This window comes from Prionailurus bengalensis, chromosome A3, assembly GCF_016509475.1.
Source record: "Prionailurus bengalensis isolate Pbe53 chromosome A3, Fcat_Pben_1.1_paternal_pri, whole genome shotgun sequence".
Classification (NCBI taxonomy): domain Eukaryota; kingdom Metazoa; phylum Chordata; class Mammalia; order Carnivora; family Felidae; genus Prionailurus; species Prionailurus bengalensis.
The window spans coordinates 115,227,808-115,253,102 of record NC_057354.1 but is presented as its reverse complement, the minus strand read 5'-3'; the positions used below and the strand labels follow the sequence as shown (position 1 = coordinate 115,253,102).

Below are 25,295 nucleotides of genomic sequence, written 5' to 3'. Positions count from 1 at the left end.
CTCTCTGGGTCTCCATGCTAAAAATCCAAACTACCAAAGTCAACCTACATTCATGGGGTATTTATGTGTGCGGTATCTGTGAGTGTAGGAAGGGAAGTAGAGGTCACGTGCGGCACAGTAAGGTGAGTGGGTCTGAGAAAAATAGCTTATTTTCTTTGAGTCTATGGAGGGAGACTAGTACAATCTGAGGTGGGTCAGGTGTGGGCTCAGTTTCTATGTTCCCACTGTGCTCACTTTCCCACCCCAGCTCTACTCTGGGAGATGGTAAAGCAGGGCTGCCACTGAGATGTCTGCTTGTTGGAAGAGATGAAGCCCCCCGCCTGCCCCCAGAGAGAGACTTCCTTAACGCTTCCCTCTGAGGGTTCCCGACACACAGGCACCAAACCAGAAACCAGAGAACTGGGCTCATTCTTGTGATGAGAAGAGTGGCTTGCCTGCCACTTGTAAAACCACAGGAAGGATATAAACTCTTGGGAAATGTCTTTTTCCCCACTCCTTCACAGATGGAGCCTCAGTGGACCCAGACTCCAGAGCTGAGGAAGGGGAAGTGCTGCGAAGCAGCCCTCTGAGAGCAGGTTTGAGGAAAACCAGACTCCTCAAGCCTCAGGACAAGCGGGGTATGGAACCAGGCCCGAGTCAGGCACCTTCAGCGGTCGCCCTACCTTCTCAGACTCAGGGCAGCCAAACCCCCAGTCGCCATGGGGTTGTCAAGATCCTGGCTCAGAAGTTCTCCTCCAGTGCCTTCCCTCCACTATGAGAACCATGGAGAAAGGGGCCCAGCAAGGTGGAGCATTTACTTGTGCTGTGAAACCCTACGGACCACTCAGCTTCTCTGCCTCTGGGCCTAGATCGTGACCTATTCCTGCTGCGGCAGGGACAGAGAACCTGCCTTTAATTTCTCTCCTCTTCAAAAGCACGTTGGATCAGCTCAGACTTACCCAGTCTTCCCAGGAGCCACTGGGATTCTTTTTCTTGAAGGGTTCCAGCCTTTTCAGAATGGTCTGACAAGCTTCCTAAGAACACATGCCCACACACCAGACATATCAGTCTTCCGTATTTCCTGGCCCAGGCCAAATCCCAAGGGCCTCAGCAAGGCTACCTCCAAGTAATGCTGTGCCCAAGGTGCCACTCAAAGAGTCTTGCCACCGTCTTAAGAATGACTGGGTGGCTTCCACTCCAGGACCCTGCCACAGGAACTGGCATTGGCCCTTGCTGGGAGAACACCCGGTTCTTAGGCTACAGAAGATGAAATATTTGAGGGAACCCAAAGGAACTGACTTCTCCCATCAAACTCCTCTGTTAATTACAACCCTATGTGGAAAGAGAAGTAAGTTGGTGGGACGCGGCCAGCTGCAAATACGAATTCCAATTTCAGTCCATGGTCTTGTGGCCAGTTCTAACACTGGGGAGTATGTCTTTCCAGAATGCCCCTTGGGACTCTCCAAATCTCCTCCCCATCCTACTCTCATCCTTCTTGACTTTGACAGAAGTGATTGTGGCTTTTAGGCCTCTCTTTCAACTTGGTATTGGGAGGAACAGCATTCTCTTGGATAAGACAGCCAAAGGCATGGCCACAGCCAAAGCACCTATAAGGACCATTCCAGCTTCCACCCCAGTGAGCTTTCTGGGCCCAAAGCCCTTGACTGGCCCTCAGCTCTGCTGGCTCCCCAGGCTCCTTACATAGACGGCCTGTCCGTTGAGGTCAGTGCTGACAGAGGCAGCTGTGGGAGAGGTGTTAGGCACGGTGTTCGTGCTTGTCTCGCTGATGTAAATCTTAGAGGTGGGGATTTTCAGTGTTCTGCTGGCCACCTGAGAAAAGGAGACCACATCACTTTCTCAGGGAAGGCTTGGCATGGGGCTTGGTTGCCTTCTCCCCAAGACCGTTTCAGGTTCACCATTACCGGCAATAAAATAATTTTATAAGCTATAAGCTTATTGAGACTGGGATGTTCTTATATCTGTCTCAATTGGAAGCAAAACTTTATGGAGTGATTTTGCTGCAATAAAAAAATTCATAAACCTAATGGTGACTAGCAGTGCCTTTCTAAAGCTAACCTTGGCTTTTTGAAAAATCTACTCTGGCCAGTCTGTGAGCTAAGCAGGTGTTCCAACTCTACTCCAGTTCCAATGTCCTAGCTCCTCTGTGTAGGGGAAGCCTTTATACACACAACACAGCCTCTTACACAGTGTTAGGGAAGGTCACCAAAAATATGTGACCAACCAGGGGGCTCCCCAGGGCTCAGTTGGTTAAGCGTCTTACTCCTGGTTTCAGCACAGGTCATGATCTCACAGTTCATGTGTTCAAGCCCCAAGTCAGGCTCTGCACACTGACAGTGCAGAACTCTATCTCCCTCTCTCTTAGTCCCTCCGTTGCTCATGCTCTATCTCTCTCGAAATAAATAAATAACCTTTTATTTGTTTTAAATGTGACCACCAGTTGACCCATGAGCCTGACTCAAAGGATCAGAGGCTCCTCACCACTTCCCCTGTCCTTGGAATGTGGGTTCTGCTTGCCTTTCTGGCTCCCAGGGGCTGCTTCTATGACACAGCCTCGAGATGATGACGTGGGATTGAGAACACCTGCACAGTACCTTGGCTAAACCCAGTTGAGGCCTCTCTCCCTACAAACTTTTAAGATATGGTGGGCGGGGGTAGGGATCCATTTGTCTTGCTGCCACCCAAGGCAAGCCTCTCAGGTAAGTTCCCTTTGCATCTTAAAACTGTGACCTGCCAACCTGGGCCTCTTTTTTCTGTCTGCCTCTGCCCTCTGAGTACAGGGGCCAGTTTCAGATTACTCCCAAGAAGCTCCCGAGCAACTTGTAAACCAACACAACCCCACGGCCCTAGAATGTGGGTAACGGAAGTGGTCACCTGGCCAACCACTTTGCACAGAGGAAGACACAGAGGCCGAGAGGGGAGAAGACTTGCCTGAGGTCACACGAAAATGGGCAGCAGAGCTGGGACCGACCACAGTTGAGGCGGCTTCCGCTTCTAAGGTGTGCCGCCACTCATTTGCTCATAGCGTCCTCCCTCACGTGGATGCCATGATGTCGGAGAGGACACCCCCCCCCCCCCCATGTGCAGGCTGCTCACCTGGACCATCTTGGTGTGAAGGCCTTGGCCCATCTCAGTGCCTCCATGGGTCAGCAGCACAGAGCCATCTGTATACACGTGAACCAGGGCTCCTGCCTACAGGAAGAGAAGGATTCCAAACACAAAATTGGGTCAATCCTAACTCAGCCAGATGCTTGGGGCCAATATTTCTGGAGCCCAGGAGAAAGAAAACTGGAAGCAGCATTTGGATTAAAGCCTCAGACTCAAATTAAAGCACCGTGAATCTTGTGATTTAATCATGTAGCCCTTCAATAGTTCCCGAAAAATTTCCACTCTCTCTCTTTCTGTGTGTCTTCCACAGAAGGAAGGAGGTCAAATGTCTTTGTGCTCATTCTTAGATGAAGCCATAGGATCAGAAAGGCAGAGTAGCTGTCTGTAGCCCTTCAGTCAGGAAGAAGGAGACCTGAGAGTTGACCTCAGATCTCTGAGCCTCGTGCTGCCTTCACTGACCTGTGACATCCTGGACAAATAGGGATATGCAAGTTCAAGTCCATTTAAACAGCAGAGAGCCCCTCCACTCTGCTCTGGTACCAGCCACAATGGCCATTCCCATGTGATAGTGCAGACAGAGGGGGAAATGGGGCCCCAGCCCAGTGGAGAGGCACAAAATTATATAAGGCAATTACCTGATTTAAAAAAGGAATAGCGAAGCTTACTCCATACTTGGTAGGAATTATGGACAACCCTCTCTTCTTCCAACAATTCTCCCTGGAGAAAAAAGGAAGATTCTCATAGAACATTTTCTATCATGGTTGTGTCAGCTCAGATGTAGTTTCAGTCAACATCTTTGTAAAGCTGGAACAAGGCATCCTTGGAGCAGCCCACATGATACTTATCATAACTGAGTTGTGCCCCAGTTGGGTAAACCAAATGAAAAAGGGGTGCAATTTGTGTTCTTCAGCTGCACTGAAGGGGGACCCAACCCTGAGCATCTGCACTTGAAAGTATCATCACTTCCTCCCAGAATGGAGCTCAGGCAGAGTCAGGGTGCCCTGGTGACCTTGGACTGTGACCATGGAAGACAGTCACTTATGACACTCACTGATGATAGTGGTAACACTTCCTCTATGCTTTCTGTTTGGTTTTCTGGGTACCTCAGTGAGGAAACAGGGCCGGTGTAAATACCCCCACTTTGCAGATGCTGAAACTGGGGCCCAAGGAGATGGAGTGACTTTAAGGTCACAGTGATAGATTCATGCTAGAGGCCACTGTATAACTGTGGTATTCTTAGTCCTCTGCTGGTGTGCTCCAACAGCAGATGAGTGTAAAGGTGAACCATATTGATGGGCTATACTGAGAGCAGGCTGTATATGCCCATCTGCCCCCAGGCTGAACAAATCATTTGAGTATCTTAAGAAATGGCTGGGAGTGGGTCAGCAAACTCAACACCCTCAAGCACCTTACTAGCTTGGTATTCTGAGTATGGCAAATGGGCTGTGGAACATGAAACCTGAAAGAATGCCAGAATATCAGACTCCTCCCCTCCCGGTGCTTACTCGTTGAACTTGTCAACCTCCCTCTTCCGGGCATGATACTGAGAGCTTGCTAGGCATTCATCCCAGCACCTGAACAAGGTGAACCCCTCAAGCTTCTGGTTGAAGTGGGTCAGGTCCCCTTCCTTATACATGTTTTTCCTTCGCACCTTTGCAAGGAGAGAGACACTGAGGCCTTGTTGGTGGCAAGAGATGAACGGATACAACCTAAAGTTAAGGATCCAACCCCTCTCCTCTGCCCCCATGGGAAATGCCCAAGACACAAATCACTGTCCCCTCAAAGTAGGTTAACCTGTGCCACCAAATTCCCAGCTTACCTCCTCTGCCGGCAGCCCACAGGTCACTGCGACTTCACTCATCCAATGCTCAGCAATGAGCATTGCCTGGGGCCCCCCAAAGCCCCTGAAGGCCGTGTTGGAGGGCAGGTTGGTCTTGCATATTCGCCCAGTGCCCTGGATGTTGGGGACGTTGTAACTGTTGTCCATGTGGAAGAGAGCTCGTTCCATTATCTGCAGCAGAGGAAACCAAAATGGGAGACAGCAGTGCACCGATTTCATTGGCTCCTCAAGAAAGGGATGTTGAGGGCTGCACCCATCCTTGCCTTTCCAGCCCCACTGGTCACTGCTCCTCCTCAGGCCCAAATTATTTCTTCTCTGGTACTGCAACAGACTCCTTACTGGGCTCCTGGCCTCTGTGTCTCTCCCTCCTCTAATCTCTGCCTCAAACTACAACATAAGGTCATTTCGTGTCAACCTCTTGCTTAAAAATGGCACTTAATCTCTTCGGAGTAAAGTTCATACATCTTTCAGCATGGAACTCAAGACTCTTTATGACTTTTCCCCAATATATTTTTTCCTCTCTTCTGACTACATGTTACTCTCACCTGACATGCCCGCCCTCCCCTGCACCTTTCCCATCTACTAACATCCTCATTCAGTTCCTCCCTGGGGAAGCCCTTCCCAGACTCCCCAGTTAGGACTGGTCAGTTGCCTCTATAAAAAAAGAAATTAAAAAAGCGGTGATTTTATGAATTACTTTTAATTTTTTAATGTTTATTTATTTTCTTGAGTGATAGAGAGACAGAGCACAAGTGGGGGAGGGGAAGAGAGAGGGAGACAGAATCTGAAGCAGGCTCCAGGCTCAGAGCTGTCAGCACAGAGCCAATGCAGGGCTCAAACTCACAGACCACGAGATCATGTCCTGAGCCAAAGTCGAACGCTTAACCGACTGAGCCACCCAGGCACCCTTGAATTCTTTTTAAAGCAGTTTCTTTTGCCATTGAAGTTGTATGGCAAGTAGTATAAAGAGTCTAATACTTCATGGAGTACATTTTTGAAACTTGCATGTCTGAAATGTCTTTCTTCTACTCTTACCCTTAACTAATGATTTGGATATATATAGGATTCTTGGTTGGAATTAGGTTTTCCAGTTTCCCTCAACATTCTGAAGGCATTTTGGTAGTGCATTCGAGCTCTCCAGTATTGACAAATCCAATTGATGTCTTTCCAGTTCTTGGAAATAGTTGTGTTTTTCTCCTCCCTGCAAGTTGTAAAATCTTTATCTCCAGGTTTCTCCAAGTTCACAGTGATATAACTTAGCATAGTTCTATTTTCCCTCATTGTGCTTGTTACTGGATGGCCTCTTTTAATCTTAAAATGTATGCCCATTAGTTTCGGGAGATTTCTTGAGTAACTTCTTGATAGTTTCCTCCTCTCTCTTGTTTCCATTCTTTCTCCCTGAAACTTCTATCGTTTGGGTCTCCTGGACTAGTCCTCGAATTTCGTTGTATTTTCTTTCCAATTTTTCTGTATTTTTTTTCTTTTGTTTGGAGAGATTTGTTGAAGTGTCTTTCAACCCTTTTGCTTTCAGAGTTTTATCTCACCAGAGTTAGTTTTTATTCTCCAAATGCTTCATGTTTATGGCCTCCTATTCTTTCTTGAAGGTGTAATAACTCATCTTCCTGATGAGGTCAATGGCAGCTTTTATTTGTTCGTTTCATTTTGGGTTTGGTTTACTTCCCCATGTATATTCTCTCTCTCAGACAGGCTGTTTTTTGTGCCCTTGATTATTTTAGTCTTAGTCATCCTAGATGTTTTGAGTATGTCTCAATTAATTCCGTTTTTGCTTTCCCTTAGCACTCTAACTCGTACTTCTATTTCATTTTGTCTTTTATTATCTGTCTCCCCACCATACCATGATCCTCCCGGGGCAGAAACAATGCCATCTATTCTTCTTTATGTTGCCACCCTAGGCGTTCAATAAATGTTCGCTGGATTGGATTTAAAAGCTTCTAAGATCTTTGGGGACAAGCACTGTATCTTTTTCAACCTGATTTTTCCAAAACACCAAGAGGTCCAGGTTGCAAATGGTGAGAAGACTAAATGTGTTGCTTTCTTTGAGCAGTTTTTACACTGCATCTGAAGTGTGAAGTTTTATAATGGAACCAGTTAGCCCCTAGCAAGGAGGAATGGCATGGGGAGTGGGGGCTAACAGGAACTTCTGTTTGCCCCGAAATGTCTGACTGACTTTTATAAGACAATTCTACACGTTTGTACCTAGTATGGTAAAATTCGTATTTAAAAAAATTATAAAAAGTAATACCACAAAAGTAACTGCTAATTTCAAAATTAACACAAAGTTAACACAAATTAACACAATTTCATGTCTATACAAGACTAGTATGAGAATGTTCAATGTAGCCTTATCCATAAAAGCTGAAAACTAGAAACAACTCAAAAGTCTCTTCAGTGGTGAGTAGAAAACAAAAAATGGCCTATCCATATAATGAAATATTATCAAGACAAAAGAATTAAGGACTAAGGAATCTTAAAATATTATCCTGAGGGGCGTCTGGCTGGCTCAGTCAGAGGAACGTGCGACTCTTGATCTCCGGGTTGTGAGTTTGAGCCCCACATTGGGTGTAGAGATCACTTAAATAAATAAAACTATAAATAAATAATTGAACCTGAGAAAAAAAGTCAAACACAAAAGATTACACAGTGTATGAGTCTGTTTATATGAATAGACTACAAGAGGACAATCTATAAAGACAGAAAGTAGATTGGTGGATGTCTGGGCTGGGTAGCGGGTGAGAACGGGAGTGATGGAAGCAGATCACGTTCAGGTAATGGAAGTGTTCGAAAACTACAGTATGATGATGGTTACATAATTCTTAATATTTACTAAAAACCCTTAAATTGTATATTTCACTGAAACTGTTACCAAATAAAAGAAGAAAGAAATTCATTACTTAAAATTCAAACACCACGAAAATGTGTTACACAGAAAATGATAGTGAGTGATCCCCCCACCTTCATCCCATCTAATCACTGTTTAGCGTATGTTCTTTTGGAATTTTCCATGCACATCATTATATATATATCTATATATATAGAGAGATATATATATAGATATATATAATACAAATATATACATATATATGTGTATATATATGTATAACAGAGGTATATTTTCATTTTACAGACACATATACACAATGTCACCATAATCTGCATAAAGTTTTGTAAGTCATTTGGCTTGCTTGGCAAAATATCTGAAAAATAAGGAAGGATTTCCTTTTCTTTTTATTATTACTATGATTTTTTTTTTTTTTTTTTTGATGCAAGACTCGATCTCAGACCGTGAGATCATGACCTGAGGTGAAATCCGATGATGCTTAACTGACTGTGCCACCCAACACCCCAAAGGAAGAATTTCCAATCAGAAAAGTAATAGGATTATCTCTGTGCTTTAGAATTTAACCAGGGGTGGAGAGCCTGAAGGTGGAGACCAATGGGGAGGCTACTGCAATAGTCCTAGGCAGGAAGTGAGGAGGCCTGTACCTATGGGGCTGTGGGGCCCACCCATGACCTCCCAGTCACTCCCCCAGATGCAGGTGCGCACCCTACTTACATACTGGGAGAGATCCAGTGTGTTCCCCGCATTGCTGTAATGCTCCACCTTCAGAGCCACAACCCTCCCAGTCTTCATGAAGCCAACCTGATGAAAACAGGAGTGAGTTCTCGATAGCCCCTTCCTCCACCTAACCTGAGTCATCTTCTCCCACTTATGCTACCTGGAGGAAGCAGAAAGAACAAGACATCATACCGTGAAAACAAAGTCACCGGAGCTAACAGGTGAAGGAGAGAGGACCTGACATCTCTCCAGTGACACTCCATGGGTCCTCAACCCTGGACACACCCTCTCCCCATGCTCCCCCTTTCTTCTACCTAGAAACTAGTACCACTGGCTCTGGTTCTACGAGAGGGAGTGAGGAAGCAGAAAGGGGAGAGCCGGGAAGAGAAACAGAGAGATACTGGAGATATGCCTCACACATTTTGGCCAGCAAGCCACAGCAACCAGGAATGTGCACAACAAACAGGAAGGTGCACAACAAGCAGGAATATGCTTTCACATCCCTGACCTTAGGTAGCCATCAGAACAAATTTTATAGGCCGTTTCATAAGTAAGGACCTGGGACTTTCTTCAGGTCTGCAAGAATTTGGGAAGAAGGGAAATATAATCCCTTTGGGGGAGTTCAATCATGAAACAAAACGAGAAGAGGTCACAGGGGGATGTTCAAAGCCACCTAATGGAGAGAAAGGGCTCCCAGACTGGGATCTGTCAGGTTGTACTAGTGTTTAGAGGGACAGGATGCTGGTCATCCACAGAGACTCAGCAAAGGGACCGCCACCCCTGGTCTGGTGGAGCAGGTGCCCACCCTAACAACCTGGAAGCTTTATTTCTCACTGTAAATTACAAAGTAGTCATTCTGATCTTTGCATCTGGCTATGAACACATTAGGTCATTGTGCAGGAGGGATTTATCACAGGGCTGCTGAAAACTCATGCTTCTGACCCCGAGAGGAGAAAGACTAGGTATGGGGCAGAGAAAATTAACAAAAGGTGTAAACACCACGCTGTGACCTCACTAGGGAGGTGGCCGGCCAGCCTCACCTTTCTATTTGCTGTTGGCAGATTTAAATTTTTCTCATTGCTATTTCTTCTTTGAACTTCTACAAGCATACGTGAAAAACATAAGAGTACATCCCAGGATCCCTGGATCTTCACCTACAGGTTTCCCAGGGAAATGGCATTCCCCTTCCGCCCCGACATAGCTCCCGACAACTAGAACCTTGTATCTGGCCAAGAAGGGATGTCTGCCACCAGTTATCAGCATGTCCTCGTCACGATCCAGCATGCAGCGCACGGGGCGGCCCGTCCTAAGGGAGGCATCAGAAGGTTAGAAGCCTGGGAGCTTCTGCAACACCCCAGTCTTTGGGTCTCAGGGAGGAAGCAAGGGAGACTTCTTCTTCCACCTGGCGCACAAGCAGACTGGGGCTGGGTTGCTTCACTGTCTAGAAATAAAGCTGCTGGACACATGGGGAATGTAAGGATATGATGTGTGTCCTTGCCTTGAGGGCCCTCACACGCAGGCAGGGGAGGCTAAACATGGATCCATGCATGGAACACAAAGAAACAGATGGTGTTACCCTCACCCCAATGCCCAAGAGTTCTAAAAGCAGAAGGCTGTGAAAATTCAAAGCAAGGGAAATCTACTTCTAAAAGGGAAAAATCTAGAAAGCCTTCTTGGCAGAGGCATGCTTATTCTCCTTCTCTGAGCTGGCTAGGGGGACTCACTTGTATGCAGCCAGAGCCACTGCCATGGATACCACAGTGCTCCGGGTCTCTTTCCCTCCAAAGCCTCCTCCCATTCTCTTCACCCGGACCAAAATCCGGTTTGCCGGAACCCCCAACATGTTTGCAACAAAGCTCTGTGGACAAAAGAAAAATTACTTGCACTGAACACATCATCTGGACTTACCTCACCCTGACCTAGAGCCACCCGCCCTCCACAAGCCTAATTAGTGCCGTCAATTCTGAAATTCCTTGATTCCTGAATCCCCCTCATCTCCCCAGGCAGCCCTTGATCTCGAGGTGCTGGAGTCTAACACTCATTAGTCACTGCAGACTGAATTCAGACACTTGTTTCTAGCAAGGGGGGTCAGCGGCTGGCCACAGCAGACTTTCAGATCCAAAGTTCATTTCATCCAGCCAAGAACTGGTGAGTTGTGGGGGTAGGACCAGCTGCCCAAAATGCTGGCCAGTACTGTCGCCTTACCAGCAATAGAGAAATGGGGAGCCGCCATATTTGAGCTGCCACAGATAATTTAGTGGTCTCTGTGGCGATCACTAAACCCATCACCCACGTTTTACAGATGAGGAGCCTGAGATCGGATATGATTTGACCAAGGCCATATCTCACTGGAAAAATAAAAACCAACTCTTATTAGATGCCATCCAAGTAGTAAACAACTAGTCATTACAACACCCTACCAGGCCCATTATATGGAAGAGGAAACCAAGAAAGGTTATGTCACAACTCAGTGACACCAGCTTGTTGGTTGATAGGGTCTGGCTCCAGGACCACTACCCTCAGATCCCCTTCTGGACCAGCCCAGATCTCCCTTTTTCCATGTCCTACATCACCAACTCCTAGTTGGCCAGAAGCTCCCCAGTGCCATGCCCAGGCCCTGGAGCTGACCCACAGGACGGTACCTGGGTCTTCGTGGTGTTCTGTGTAGACACAAAGAGCTCCATCTCCCCTGCCTCGCCTTTGGGGACAGCGATGGTGCAGTGAGTCTCCAGGTAGAAGTGCTCTTGGCCACCAATGTACAACTCGCCTGGGGAGGCAATGTGACCCCCATGGTGATCCAGAGTTTGCTGAAGGAGAGTGCACTTCCCCAGGGCCCTGGGAAGCAACCAGCTGCTCACACACAGGTACCTCTAGGTTCCCAGCAGGGGTGAAAAGGGTCTCAAAGCCTTAGCCACCTGCGGGAGCCAAATCTCCCACCCCAACAAAGAAACCAGAATGATACCAAAATGTATCAGGCATGAAGCTTTCTTTCACTGCAGACCTTGAACTGTTTGGTAAAATTTGGAGAATGGTAAAGAAGGATTTAACAGATGTGACTGAAAAGCTAAATATGAGAGCATCTTCTGGAACGGAAGGTATCTGGCCAGTTGGAGAGGTGACTCACCAGTGGCTTAGAAATACACTATGGACAATGTAGGAAACAATACCCAAAGGGATGTCACCAGCAGATGGGTGCCCCGCAGGCCCACAGGGAGGGCCAGGACCTGTAGCCACTAATTCCCCGGACAGCCTTCTAAATTTGACACACTCCCAGCTACCCAGAACCACATACACATATGTAACCTGGAGACAGGAGGTGGACATTAAGATGGCAGAGGGTCTAGGGGCACCTGGGTGGCTCAGTCAATGAAGAATTACTTCAGCTCAAGTCATGATATCCTGGTTGGTGAGTTAGAGCCCCTCGTAGGGCTCTGTGCAGACAGCTCAGAGCCTGGAGCCCGCTTCCGAATCTGTGTCTCCCTCTCTCTCTCCCCCTCCCCAGCCTATGCTCTCTCTCTCTCTCTCTCTCTCTCTCTCTCTCTCTCAAAAATAAACATTTAAATTTTAAAAAAATGAGAGAGGGTCTTTCCCTGCCAACTGTCCACTATTTTGCTACAAACATCAGGAGGACTCTTCTGTTAAAAATTCACTCCCCTGCTCCAGGACTCAAGGTCCAGCTCTTGAATTTAATTCATAAACCAGGGCCAGCCCATACCCCAGGACTGTATGGCACGGCCGTACCTGAAACAATGTTGTCTGCTTCCGAAAACCCCTTGGTGAGGTTTCCTTTCTCTATCTTCACCTCGGGCTCATAAAAGGAGTCTTTTGCTATAGCATCCTGAGGACCACAAAGACGATTCAGTAACCAGACTTTCAGGAAAAGAAAGGTTATTTCCCACCAGGGGGAAGAGAGGCTGTTGGAACCTCCCTCCCTCTTCTCACATAGGCATCTGTACGAGGGTCTTACACAGGCTTCAAGTAAGCTTGCATGTAGCCTGGGGCCATGTGCCTCCATTTCCTCAGAGATAGTTGGACACGCTTGGATCTTGAGGAAAAGTAGAGTCCCTCAAGGAACCAACGGGAGCTGGCATTGGAAGAAGGGACCTAGTCTGGCCTCTGGCAGACTGAGTCTGAGATCATGATGGGGAAGTTTTCTGAAGACCACACAATCCTGGGGCTGAAGGGTTTACCTCTTCCTGTCTAATTGAATCCCATCTGCTGCTGGAACCCCCTCTAAAGTATCCCAGTAAAGGTGTCTCCAGGGACAGGGGGCTCACCCCTCCCCATGCAGTCCTTTCTCAGTTACCTCTATTGTGATAATGGCTGGAAGATCTTCATAGGTGATTCTCACTGCTTGAGCGGCTCTCTGGGCATGTTCTCGGGTGTCGGTGACCACAGCACCAATGATGTGCCCAATGCAAGTCACCTGGGAACCGAGCCAAACTGTTAAAGTATATAATGCATTCCTCATGAAGCAAACGATTTTGGATTGCCCAAAAGGCGAAGGAAGTCCTTGCCCCCACAGTTTCCTTAAGGGACATTCAGGAATGCCTCTGGGGTCTTGGCATGTCTTTGTCCTACTGTTTGGGATTATGTGCTTCTTCATTGAGGATTTAGAAGTAGTGGAACTGGACTAGGACTTGGAGATCACGAGTATCAAGATGGCAAACTCGATTTATCTCAGGGACCAATTTCATGATTGACCGCTGGCAGCTTGTTGAGAAGTTGCCCAGGATAGACAGTGGTGATTGATTAGTCATGACGCCATGAGCAGCAGAATGGGAGGTATGGAAACTTGATGTCTATTTGCTAACTCATATGCACTCCAACACCCTTGTTCTTCAGGTGAAGAGACGCAGACCCAGAAGGCAAGATCATGATCTTGCCTTGGCTCATTAATAGACCATGACTAAATCTCAGGCCCTGGCTTCCGGTTCCATATTCTTTCTAGCACCCCTCTCCCTTTGAATTTCTGTTTCCAGATTTACACCAAAGCATCTCAAAGGCAGCAATCATGTCTTACACTTCATCTAGATGCCCAGAAGCAGTACTTCCCAAATTCTGGTTCTCAGACTTGATAAATAAACCAGTTTTTTGTTAGATTTTCAGAACAATGATTGTCATTTTCTCACCACTTAATGATTCCATTCCTTCAGAGGCATTTTTCTTCCAAAAACTCCCCAAACATGAACCAAAAAAAATTGTCCAACTCATCACTTTGCAATATGAGGTTTCTGACAGTGGAAAGCTATACTGTCTCTGATAGTTATCTCTTGAGGACCCAGTTGAGTTGTTAACTTAATTGATTGGGCTGTGGTGGTTTATCCCAGCTAATTCTCACTAACCATCATGTTAGCAGTAGTCTTAGAGGGTCTCGAAATTTTCAGAAGCAATTTGTTCTCTTGTTAAATGGAGTTCTTGTGTCTCATAGTTGTAGTTTTTGATTCTCTCTTTCTCTTGTACATTAATAATAAAGTGAATATGCCCTTAGGCAACGCCAACTCATCTCCAATTTGCATTTGAACTGTATTAAAATTGTCAAGTGATGGGGCGCCTGGGTGGCGCAGTAGGTTAAGAATCCGACTTCAGCCAGGTCACGATCTCACGGTCCGGGAGTTCGAGCCCCGCGTCAGGCTCTGGGCTGATGGCTCAGAGCCTGGAGCCTGTTTCCGATTCTGTGTCTCCCTCGCTCTCTGCCCCTCCCCCGTTCATGCTCTGTCTCTCTCTGTCCCAAAAATAAATAAACGTTGAAAAAAAAATTTTTTTTAATTGTCAAGTGACTTCCACCCTGAAAGTTTCGAAACATGTGTGTGTGCCTGTGTGTGTCAAAACTTCATATATGCTTGACAGCAATAGATGAATTTTCGTATAAGTGAATTTTCAATACACATAGTGACAGTACTGTGATTTTTATTCTGGTAGTGTGTTTACCATATTTTTTATTTTCTTTTCACAAAGGAGTTATTTATCCCCTGAAGAACCTAACTGTCAGTTTAAAAAATAATCACCAGTCTTGTTTTAATACCAGTTTGTCTTGGAGTCATCCTAACATGTGCAACAAGCCGCCAACAATGAAACAAACAAGTAAACACTAAGTGAAAGTTAAAAGTGCCACCAGACTGATTCCATCCCTGTACTGATCGCCCTGCACGATGAAGGCCACAGTATGTACCAATGTGTAATCTTTTGAAGATTAGGGATTTGGAGGAATGAGCACAAACTAAAACTCACGTTCCCATTCCACTAACTTCATATCTAAAAACAAAATCCAACACATACCTTATCCTTTGCAAACACCATTTCATCATTACCAATTCCAGTTATATTACTCCCGGGAACATCATCAGCAGAGATAAAGCAGACAAACCCTGGCACCTTCTGAGCTTCTGAAGTATCTATGGACCTGCAAGAATGAGCACAGTGAGGGGCCCAGGCGGGAAACTGAAGCAGAAGACCCACCACCAACTGGATACCACTGTCCTCATGTTGATTTTTCCTCCACTCAAATTCCTTCCTTCTCCATCCACTAGTCTATGCTATCCTTTCCAGATTCTCTATTCTATCCTATCCTACATTCCATAGGCTATCCTACCCTATCCTATTCTGCAAACGCTCATGAAATACGTACCCTGTGAAGGCCACCATGCTGAGTGCTGCGGAGAACAGAAAATGAACAGGACAGGCCCACCCCCATGGACCTTCTACTATGGAACCACATCACAGTGAGTAGCATTTACTCTTGAGAGCTCCAGCTCACACCCACATCACAGCTAACACCCACACAGAATCAGCACTTTTGGGCCCTTGCTGCACCATGACCGAATGTCCCTGAACATCGTCACACAGCCAAATTTGCCTCCCCACCTTCATGAAGCTATCCCAGAAGAGCAGGGCAGCCCGGCCATCATCAGCCTCGAGAGGGAGAACACCTGGAAACTCTTTCACTAATAACAGTCTCAACTATGTTCTGCTCACTCTGGCCCGGGCGCCCAAGAGGAGATAGAGCAGAGGCACCTCACAGAAAGGTATGGAAACCACTCTGAAGAGCCAAGCAACTTCCAACAGGCAAACCTCACCAGAGCCCAGAACGTCATCATCATTATCCTCCTTCTACATTTGGGACAACTCAGGCTCAGGGAAATTGAGCAGCTTTACCAAGTCACCCAGCCAGAGAGCAACGTAGGTGGGATTAGGACTGAGGTTAGGTTATGAAGAGCCAAAGCCAGGTCCTCGCTTCTTTCCAAGTGCACGCAGCCGGGAAAGCCCAGGTCATTGCCATTACTACAGAGCCCCCCACCCTCCTCCATCCATTCACACATCGCTCAGATGGAGCAAAGAACATAGACAATGTGGATCGTGGCCAGTGTGGTCAGTGTGGGCTCAAGACAAGGATAAAGCAGATGAATTTACCCTAGAGATGGCAACCACATCATCTGAAACAGTTTTTTTCAGAGAACTGGAAGACTTTACCTACCTGTTAAGTTTTCTCGGTGTCTAGGTTATCATTCGTGGAGCCTGTCTCCAGGCAGCTAGGAGTGGCAGAGGGAAAAACCAGTGATGGGGAGATGGGATCTCTAATCCAAGCAGTGGCAGGGCCCAAGGGAGGGTTTCTCCTAGCTGCTCTGTTCAACAGGATATGTGTCTGATGCCCACCAGGAGATCAATGCAGTCTCTGGCCTGAACATCAAGAGGCAGCACAGCTCAGCTGCTAATGCTGCCTGGCTTCAAACTCCCGCTTGGCTGCTTACCAACTCTGTGCCCTCGGGCACGTAACTTACCACCCTTGGGCCTCAGCTTCCTCATCTGGAAGCTGAGGGGATCATAATAGGACCTGCCTGTAGGGTTGGTGTGAGGAGTAAAGGTGCCAATGTATGTAAAATGCTTTAAAGGCCGCAGCAAATATTAAGTGCCACATGAGTGTTGGGTATTAGTATTATTATAGAGGTGGCGATGCTTGTCATTTGGGCTTCCCAAATTCAACAGACAGGCACGGGTGGCTCTTCTCTGCTAGGTCCTTTGCAGACTCTGTCACTGATCATCATGAAAACACCCGGCTATGAATAGAGAAACTGCGAGCTTAGGCATCCCAGGCCAACGTCACAGCTGGTAAACACTGGAACAGAGACTCAATCCCGGGTCGGTCTGACTCTAAGGCCACGCTCTTCCCCTTAGTGCTGACTCCAGTTCTCCTGAAATACTGCATTGAAGTTTAGCCCAATATCAAAGTGCAGAGTTGACCTGCTCCTGTTAAAAGCTCCTCACTGCTTTTTGGCTCAAGTGCAATGTCCCGGTTCAGCATTCCGAGGCTCTCCTGTTCTGGCCCCTGCCTATGCCTCCAACATCATCCCTTCACCCTGCCAGACACCACTGAGCCCCTAACCTCTCCCGCTCCTCTCCAGGCTGGTTTTCAGGTGAGTTCCCAGTCCCTCTCTAGACTGGAAGGCCCTGGAGGAGCCTCCCAGCACCCTCCTCCCTCAGGATATTTACTCCACTCACTTGATCTTGGCATGGGCCCGGGTGCTGGTGACCAACCGGAGGGACAGCTCATTCTCGTAGCGAGGGATGTCGTCACAGTACACAGCCTCCCCAGACGCTTGCATGGCCGCGGCCAGGTGGGGCAGGGGCCGACCCACCATGTCCTCCTTGCACTGACCCTTGGGCACCTCCTGGAACAACATGGTCATCAGTCAAGCTGAGCTGCATAAGACACTGTTTCCCTACAGGCCCGGGGAAACTGCAGGGAGCTTCAGGCCAAAGAAAACCTGAGTGAAGACGGAGGAGGCAGGAGGGACACAGGGCAAAGGAACAGAAAGGCAGAGCACAGGTGGTCATAGTGTCCCCATACGGGGGGAAAAATAAATAACTAAAGAAGAACCTCTATGTGCACTCATGGGGGGTGGAGTAAAAAGCTGGTGCTACGTGGATCCAATCAAACGGTATGCAACTTTTTACTCCATAATAGGTATGTCTTTGAAGACTTTAAATTAGAAGGCAAGAATGTTCACATTACATGTAAACACAGGACATAAAACATTGTGTGTGTGTATGATGATTTGAATTCTGTAGGGAAAATATGTATGTTATAAATAATAGAATTATTTATATTCTATAAATAAAGTTTTATTGGTACATACCACACACATTCATTTATGTATTACCTCTGGTTGCTTTTATGCTATAATGACAAAGTTGAGGAGTATCAACTGAAACTATAGGGCCCACAAAATCCAAAGTGTCTACAGAAAAAGTTGACCCTTTACCTAGTGCTTCTCAAAAACTTGCCATTGACAGAAAGTTGTTGTTTTGTTGTTATGGCCAGGAGAACTCCTGGCTTTGCACATCAGCCCCACAGAGGCACCAGAAAAGACAAAATCGGGACATTTTTTTTTTATTCTTTAAGGAGCAGGTGAAGATGAGAGTAATCCCAAGAGAGACAAAATTTAGGTTAGGAACGAGGAAAAGAGCTTCATTGACATTAATACGATTCCCATTTTCTTCACCGGATATTTATGCAAAGCAGTAGGAGCTTTGAGCACCCACACACGACAAAAGCCAGTCATTCACCAAAGGTCAGCATCATCTGATGTTCCCTGCAAGGGCCTGTAAGATCAGCCATACATCAGGTATACTCACTTGGAAGAGCTGGACGTTGGCTGGAGGGTCTCTCTGAAAGAGTAAGGTGGCACTGGCATGGGTGGGGTCCAGCTTGCCACACTTCTGTGGAGGTAAGTTAACAGTAGTGATCATGACTAGTTCTATCATTGATCCCACCCTTGGTTGTCCCCAAGTGGCAACAGTAACAACTGTTCCCCTCACCTCCTCATTGTACACTCTTGGTGCCGGCTGGATCTATCTCAACGTCAGAACGTGGGCTCTGAGAGCCCAGCATTTTATAACAGCCTCGGGCCCCTTCCCACCCCTGCAGCCTGCATGGTGAATGGTTTGTGCTTCCTCCAACACACCAAATGATTTCCCTCCCTCCTGCATTTATTCACAATCCTCTCTCTCTCTCCTTGCCTTGCTGGAAACCTTCTTCCTCCACGTTTCGATGGGAAATATTTAACGATATGGAAAATGCGCACAATATAATCTCAACAGAATCAGGGGAAATGGAAAACTCTATATGCAGCATGACCCTAAATCTGTTTAGAAAATGATGTGTCGAGATCAAAAGATAGGAAGATGACAGGTATATAGAGAGGGATGGATGGAGAGCTAGAAAGAGAAAGAGAAAAGAGAGAATGACAGAAGATGGACAAATGAATGTAGGAAAAAGATCAGAGGAAAAAGCAAGACTAGTAGCAGTGGTTTCCTCTAGAATCTGAGAGAAAAGCATATTTAATTAAAAAGAAAGTAATAAAAAAGTATTTAATTTCTTATTTAAAAAGTTGAAATGTTTTTTAATTTTCTATTTTAATTTTTAATATATTTCTGTGTTTTTAAGTTTGCCACAGGAAATGTATTACTCTTATAATCAGAAAAAAAGTCAAGGTGCCTGGGTGGCTCAGTCAATTAAACATCTGACCCTTGCTTTCAGCTCAGGTCATGATCTCACAGTTCTGAGGCCGAGCCCCACACTGGGCTCTGTGCTGTCAGTGCAGAGCCTACTTGGGATTCTCTCTCTGCCCCTGCCCGCTCACGTGCACACATGGACTCTCTCTCTCTGTCTCTCAAAATAAATAAATAAATGCTTTTTAAAAAGAAAAAGAAGAAAGCTATTAGGGATGCTTTTTAAAGAGGGATTTCTGTCTGCGGTCCCCACATCTGTGGAAGCTTCTCTCCTTTGCACTCCCCACGCCATCTGCTCAGTTGTCACTCTAGGCTGGCCTTTAGTGATCCCGTTCTCTCCCACACGAGGCTGCCCCCGGTGCCAAGTGCAATGTTATGCATAGACGGTGCAAAGTAAATGCTTACTGAACCAATATGGGGAGCTGGGCTTCCGCTCAGCCACACCCGTTCCAGAACGCACACCCTCTCAGTGACCACCGTCTCCTGACTGTAGCAGCACCTGTTACATTCTCATTCCACCCTCTACCTTCTCATCTCACTCCACATTCCATTCTAACTACAAAACCACAGTTGAAACAGCTAGCCTGTCAAAAGGATCATCTGGTCTACCACCCAGATCAGCAGATTTCCCAACTGAGACTTAAAGACAGTTGTGACCTATTCAAGTTTCAAGTGAGGTAACGATTCAGTCGGGACCAGAACCCTAGTCGTTGACGCCCAGTTCAGTGTTCTGCCTCTCAACCATCCCGTTGGTTCCCATCTCCATGTGGCTCCCTGGGCCGTGTGTCCTTGGAGCAAAGGCTCCTCTGTCCTTAGATGTCAGAAGGGAGAAGCCGATTTACCACCTGGTCCACCGTACCCCTCCCTCAGACTGGCTTCCTAAATCCCCAAACAAAAGTCCTGCAGAGAGTCTGTATCTTGCCCACACCCCACACTCACATCTTTCGAGTTCTGTATGCCCAGTTTCTGAAGCACTGTCAGGTAGAACTTGAAGAAGAAGCTGAGGGTGAGGGTACGCCGAAACTCCACCATGCCGCCAGGGGCATCGGGGGCCAGGGACAACTCCTCCGCCAGGCCCGCACACACGTTCTGCAGCAGCTCCTCGTTCCAGAAACTGCCAGAGAGCAGAAGGTGGGAGAGTGCTCCTACTCAGCCATCAGAATCACTTGTGTGGGGTGGTAGGCACAGGGCATAGTCATATGAAACTTGGTTCAAAATTTGGCTTGGATACTTATACTTGTGTAACTTTAGGTAAGTTACTTGCTTGAGCCTTAGTTTCCTCATCTTTTTTAAAAAAACCTTTTTTAATTTTTTTTTTTTTTTTTTTTTGAGAAAGAGAGATGGAAGTCAAGCAGGGGAGGGGCAGAGAGGGAGGGACACTAGGAATCTGAAGCAGGCTCCAGGCTCCGCGCTGTCGGCACAGACCCGACGCGGGGCTCAAACTTATGAACCCTGAGATCATGACCCTGAGATCAAGCCAAAGTCAGACAATTAACCGAGTGAGGCACCCGGGCACCCCTCGGTTTCCTAAAATTTAAAACTAGACACAATTTGGGTGCCTTGATGGCTCAGTCGGTTGAGCACCCAACTCTTCCTTTCCGCTCAGGTCAGCCCCACTTCTTGTTTTTTTTTTAACGTTTATTCATTTTTGAGACAGAGAGACACAGAGCATGAACGGGGGAGGGTCAGAGAGAGGGAGACACAGAATCTGAAACAGGCTCCAGGCTCTGAGCTGTCAGCACAGAGCCTGATGCGGGGCTCGAACTCGCGGACAGCAAGATCGTGACCTGAGCCGAAGTCGGCCGCTTAACCGACAGAGCCACCCAGGCGCCCCCAGCCCCACTTCTTAAGATTCTCTCTCTGTCTCTCTCTGTCTCTCCCTCTGTCCCTCTCCCCTGCTCTTCCTCTCTCTCGCTCGCTAAAATATAAAAATAAATAATAAATAAATAAATAAATACAGAAATAAATACAGAAATAATACAAATAAAAAGACACAATTTTAAAACGACCACAAAATTATACTAATTAAATCTATTCAGTCCTTATAACGCCCTGAGCAATGTCCTCCGTGCTTTTTATGAAGGATCACTTTTCATTTCCATGTAAAAGTGTAGCATGGAAAATTTGTATACTCCTTTACCGATGAGGAAACTGAGGCACGGGAAGATTCGGTAACTTGACTTCTCTGAGCCGTCTGGAAAGTGTTGGAGCCAGGCATCGGAACCAAAGAGCCAAACGCCAAACATAGCCTTATTTATCCATCTGCTTATTGGCAGCGTTACAGAGGCCAGCGCTGGGGAAGGGCTGGGGATAACTGCTGCCACACACTAGCCATAGTAGTAGGAGTAGCCACGGTCAGAGTGCAGCGGGAGTGGCAGCAGCAATACCGTAGGAGGGATACTAGCAGTGGCCGAACAGTAGCAGCAGAAGTAACAGCCGTGGGAGAAGCGAAAGCAGAAGGCGTAGAAGTCGTGGAAAGAGGAACAGTGGTGAGAGCAGTAGCAGCAGCGCTGGCGACACTGTGACTAGTAGCGGGAGGAGCAGCAGAGGCGCGACCGTGAGTCGTGGCGAGAGTCACGCTGGGGACACACACAACAGTGGCAGCAACAGCATTAACACAGTGGCAGCAGGAACGCTGTGGGCAGTACTCTCGGGAGGAGCCGCAGGAAGAGTAGAGCCGCAATACGAGCATCAGCGGTAGAGAGACCGCAGTGGTGGCATCGCTGGGAACAGCAGTGGAAGCCACAGCGGCAACACTAGTCCGAGGGGTGACGGTGGCAGAAACAGCAGCAGTGGCAGCAGCGGGAAGAGGAGCAACAGAAGTAGCAGTACCAGTGTGAGTAGTGCCAGCCGCAGTAACTGGGGTAGAGGCCCAGCCGTGAGAGCAATGGCAACGGTGGCCGCTCGTGGCCGCAGCAACGGCGGGCCCAGCGGTACCAAGAGCAGCGGAGCCGTACAGGCAGGGTGGAACCGGCGCAGCCACAGCCGTGCTACCAGGAATCGAGCTACGGGTAGCGGCAGTCAGGGTAGCAGCAGCGGTAACCCCGGTAAGGGCGGAAGTCATGGCTGCAGCGGCAGCAAGAGTAACGGCGCCGGCAGTCCCGGCAGCTAGCAGCACTGTGGGAGTCGCAGCGGCACTGGCCGTTTCACTCTGCCGGCAGCTCTCACTTTGATATCTGCTTCCGCGTGGTCTTGAGGGCTGAGACGGTTCTGTCGTGCATTCCGCCGTAGCAAAGGGCCAGCTCCTTCACCTGCGCGGTTCCCGGGTTGAACAGGACCCTCATGCCGCTGGTCACCTTGGCGATGTCATCTTCTCTCCGAGAGGCCTGCTTGAAGGCTGAGAAATACTCACCCTGCAAAACAAGAGAAAGGTTCCTGCTTCTCCCCTGCATTTGCTACAACTGCAGATGGTGAGGCTGAAGCATGGGGGTGAAAGGGCAGGTGAAGGGACAGGGCCATCGCAACCCCGCAAGGGGCTGCCGGTGGGACTCAAAGATGTGGGTGGCGCCGACTGTCCCGTGCTCAGCACAAGGCCCGGATAACACTCCCAGCAGCTGGGAAAGGGGCGAGATTTCCCCTGTCAGTCAGGAACACCCAAAGTCAAGGAAAAGGAGAGCAGGGTTCTCTCAACCAACAGCTGGGAAGAGAAAAAGACATGTTCACAAAGGCTGCTCAGGGTCCCCCAGCCCCCAGTCCTCCCATCCTGGTGCCCAGCTTCAGAGCCCACCCAGCCTCTCGGCTGTGCCTAAACCTCTGTTGGCTTAACTGCCTCTCAAGCAGATACAACGAGATGCCACCGGGAGTGTGAAACGCACCCTCACCCACGCCTGTGCACGTGCTCTCTCTAGCTTGTCTCTCCCACTGGTCTATTGTTCACGGTTAGAAACCTTGCTTCCTGAAAGAATGAACCACACTATGAAACACTAGCTGCCTTTGTGCTTTGAGCACACATTTCCCGCTGGGCTCCAGGCAGGCCCTGTCTGTCAGGATAGGAGGCCCGCGTGAGTCACTTTCCAGGTAAGAACGATCTCCTATCAAGCCCTTTCTGGCCAGGTTCTGCTGGAGGTCTGAACCCACCTGGCACCGCAAATTCTGATTAACGTCAAAGGCAGAGGCTTAAGGGAAGCGTTGTTAAGAAAGCCCAACGAGGCTCACTGTGGACACCCACACTGGCCACAAGCTTCTGTTCGAAGAAGTCATTGGGCTTCCTCCTGACCATGACACTAGTACAGATTCCCGATGTCAAACATGGCCCCGGGATCGTGAGCCTGGAGTCTGCGCTTGGTTCTGGAACAGGACTGTGCCAGTCCACGGTGACGTGTCCACTGGGGTCCCACACCATGTCAGTGTCAGATTGGCAGCTGTCCCCTCTTGAGAAAGCCTCCCTACTTCTGGGTATTAAAATCTCCTTTCTGTCATGACATGTTTTTTGTTTTTAAAGATTTTCTTCAGCGTATTTATTTATTTTTGAGAGAGAGACAGAATGAGCAGAGGAGGGACAGAGACAGAGAGAGAGGGACAGAGGATCTGAAGCGGGCTCTATGCTGACAGCAAAGAGCCCGATGTGGGGCTTGCACTCACGAACTGTGAGATCGTGACCTGAGCTGAAGTCGGAAGCTTAGCTGACTGAGCCACCCGGGCGCCCCTATGAAATGTTTTTGGCTAATGTCCCTATCTGGCAAAATAAAAACTGGACTCTTGTATGCCTGTTCCCTCCTCCCTTCTCCAACTCATAATTAAAAAGAGGAAAATTTACTGATCTGTGAAATACAAAAACTCTGGGAATCACTGCTCAAAATGGTCTATAAGGACAAGCTAGAAAATCAGTTAAGAAACCACCTCAGGGACATCATGGCTCTAATTTAATTAGCATTCTCATTAAGGGGGCCAAAATTAGCAAGGGCAAACATGCCTTGTAACACATGCTCAAGCGCTACCTGGGTAAAACTCCTAATACTCTCCATCACAGCTGCTTTCCCAGCCTCACACAGATCACTTTTCTACACGGCCCATTATGGAATGTGTAGCTGGTGAGGGAGGAGAGAAAGGCACCTGGTGATGACACCACGGGCCCCCAGGAACAACAGCGAGGCAGCCAGAAGTGCCCAGACTTGCCTCAACAGGACAGAAAAACCTCCCATGAGCAGAAATGCAACCACGCCAACTCAGAGCAAGGTCAGCAAATAAATACCTCATCAACATGTGTGGGCCTGACCCACGGGCAGCCCCTCCACTCAGCGTGCAAGCCCCAGTCTCCTCTGACCTGGGGCAGAAGTGCTCAGGGGCTGGATGTGCTCTTGAAATCATGTTGCTAGCTACCAGATGGAGATCCCCACTGGTTTCTGGACATCGGCCTGGAACCTTAGGCGTTCCTGATTTCAATCCTCACGATAACCTCCCGGGTAGGAAACACTGTGTCCGTTTTACAGACGAGCAAGCCGAGGCTCAGAAATCTGAAACGATTTGCCCAGGATCATGTGCCATGAGTCCATGGAATGCCCTCTTCCCTGCCCTGAAGCTCTTCATTGCCCAGAGAACACTATGGCTGGTGAAAGGCAGTGTTCAGAGACTTTGTTAAAGATGAGAGATGCTGAGCTTGGTCCCCGAGGCAGACTCTGGTCTCTTGTCTGGAGCCTCGCTGTGGTAAGAGTGATATGGGACGCTCCTGAGCAGCTCACCTCCCTGCTGTAGGGGATCTCGATGGAAAGCAGTATCTCCTCCGGAGCTAGCAGGGTCTTTCTGTACGCGGGGAAGAAGGTGTGATCCATCCGAACCGTTCTCCTGGTGCCTGTACACAGGCCGGATGCAGAGATGTGAGAAAGCAGAGAACGAAGCACCGGTAAATTCCCCATCCTGGTCTCTGGTACCCATAGTCAGAGGGCAGTGCTGGCACAATTAGGGCCAAGGTCCTCCATCTAAAATCCTTACGCAGGGATGTGCTGGTGAATGTTTAACAATGGACTATGTGTGGGTGGAGGGAGTCCAGATTTGCAGTACTTGCTAGTTTCTACGGTATCAATACTCCCACCATAGCCAATTTCAGGCTCCCGGAGTGACATCAGTGAACATGAAGTTGGAAAGAGGGTAGCAAAGAGTTGACACGACACGCCTGCTGTCCTCTGAAAGGACTGCCTACAAAGGTTGGCCATGGCTGTCTTCTGGGAACTTGGATTTCAGCAGATTCCCCGATAAGATGACTGACTGTGTCTACACAACTGTTCATACAAACAACACGGTTTATGCTGAACATCTGCTTTCTGTCCG

At 48.0% G+C, this 25,295-nt stretch overlaps 1 protein-coding gene across 2 annotated transcripts in view; it reads right to left on the bottom strand.

Annotated features, from left to right (window-relative positions):
• Positions 1-25,295, bottom strand: part of XDH (xanthine dehydrogenase) — a 59,052-nt gene that overhangs the window by 7,502 nt on the left and 26,255 nt on the right. For both annotated transcript variants that reach the window (XM_043604204.1, XM_043604205.1), the window contains exons 13-30: positions 24,710-24,819; positions 22,200-22,384; positions 19,971-20,145; positions 18,156-18,239; positions 17,019-17,188; positions 14,802-14,925; positions 12,829-12,948; positions 12,264-12,360; positions 11,165-11,289; positions 10,247-10,380; positions 9,741-9,828; positions 8,520-8,606; positions 4,925-5,116; positions 4,611-4,756; positions 3,741-3,822; positions 3,094-3,189; positions 1,681-1,809; positions 939-1,013 (exon numbers count right to left, since the gene is read on the bottom strand). In XM_043604204.1, the coding sequence (XP_043460139.1) occupies positions 939-1,013; positions 1,681-1,809; positions 3,094-3,189; positions 3,741-3,822; positions 4,611-4,756; positions 4,925-5,116; positions 8,520-8,606; positions 9,741-9,828; positions 10,247-10,380; positions 11,165-11,289; positions 12,264-12,360; positions 12,829-12,948; positions 14,802-14,925; positions 17,019-17,188; positions 18,156-18,239; positions 19,971-20,145; positions 22,200-22,384; positions 24,710-24,819 (2,219 nt within the window). The remainder of the gene's footprint in view (positions 1-938; positions 1,014-1,680; positions 1,810-3,093; positions 3,190-3,740; positions 3,823-4,610; positions 4,757-4,924; positions 5,117-8,519; positions 8,607-9,740; positions 9,829-10,246; positions 10,381-11,164; positions 11,290-12,263; positions 12,361-12,828; positions 12,949-14,801; positions 14,926-17,018; positions 17,189-18,155; positions 18,240-19,970; positions 20,146-22,199; positions 22,385-24,709; positions 24,820-25,295) is intronic.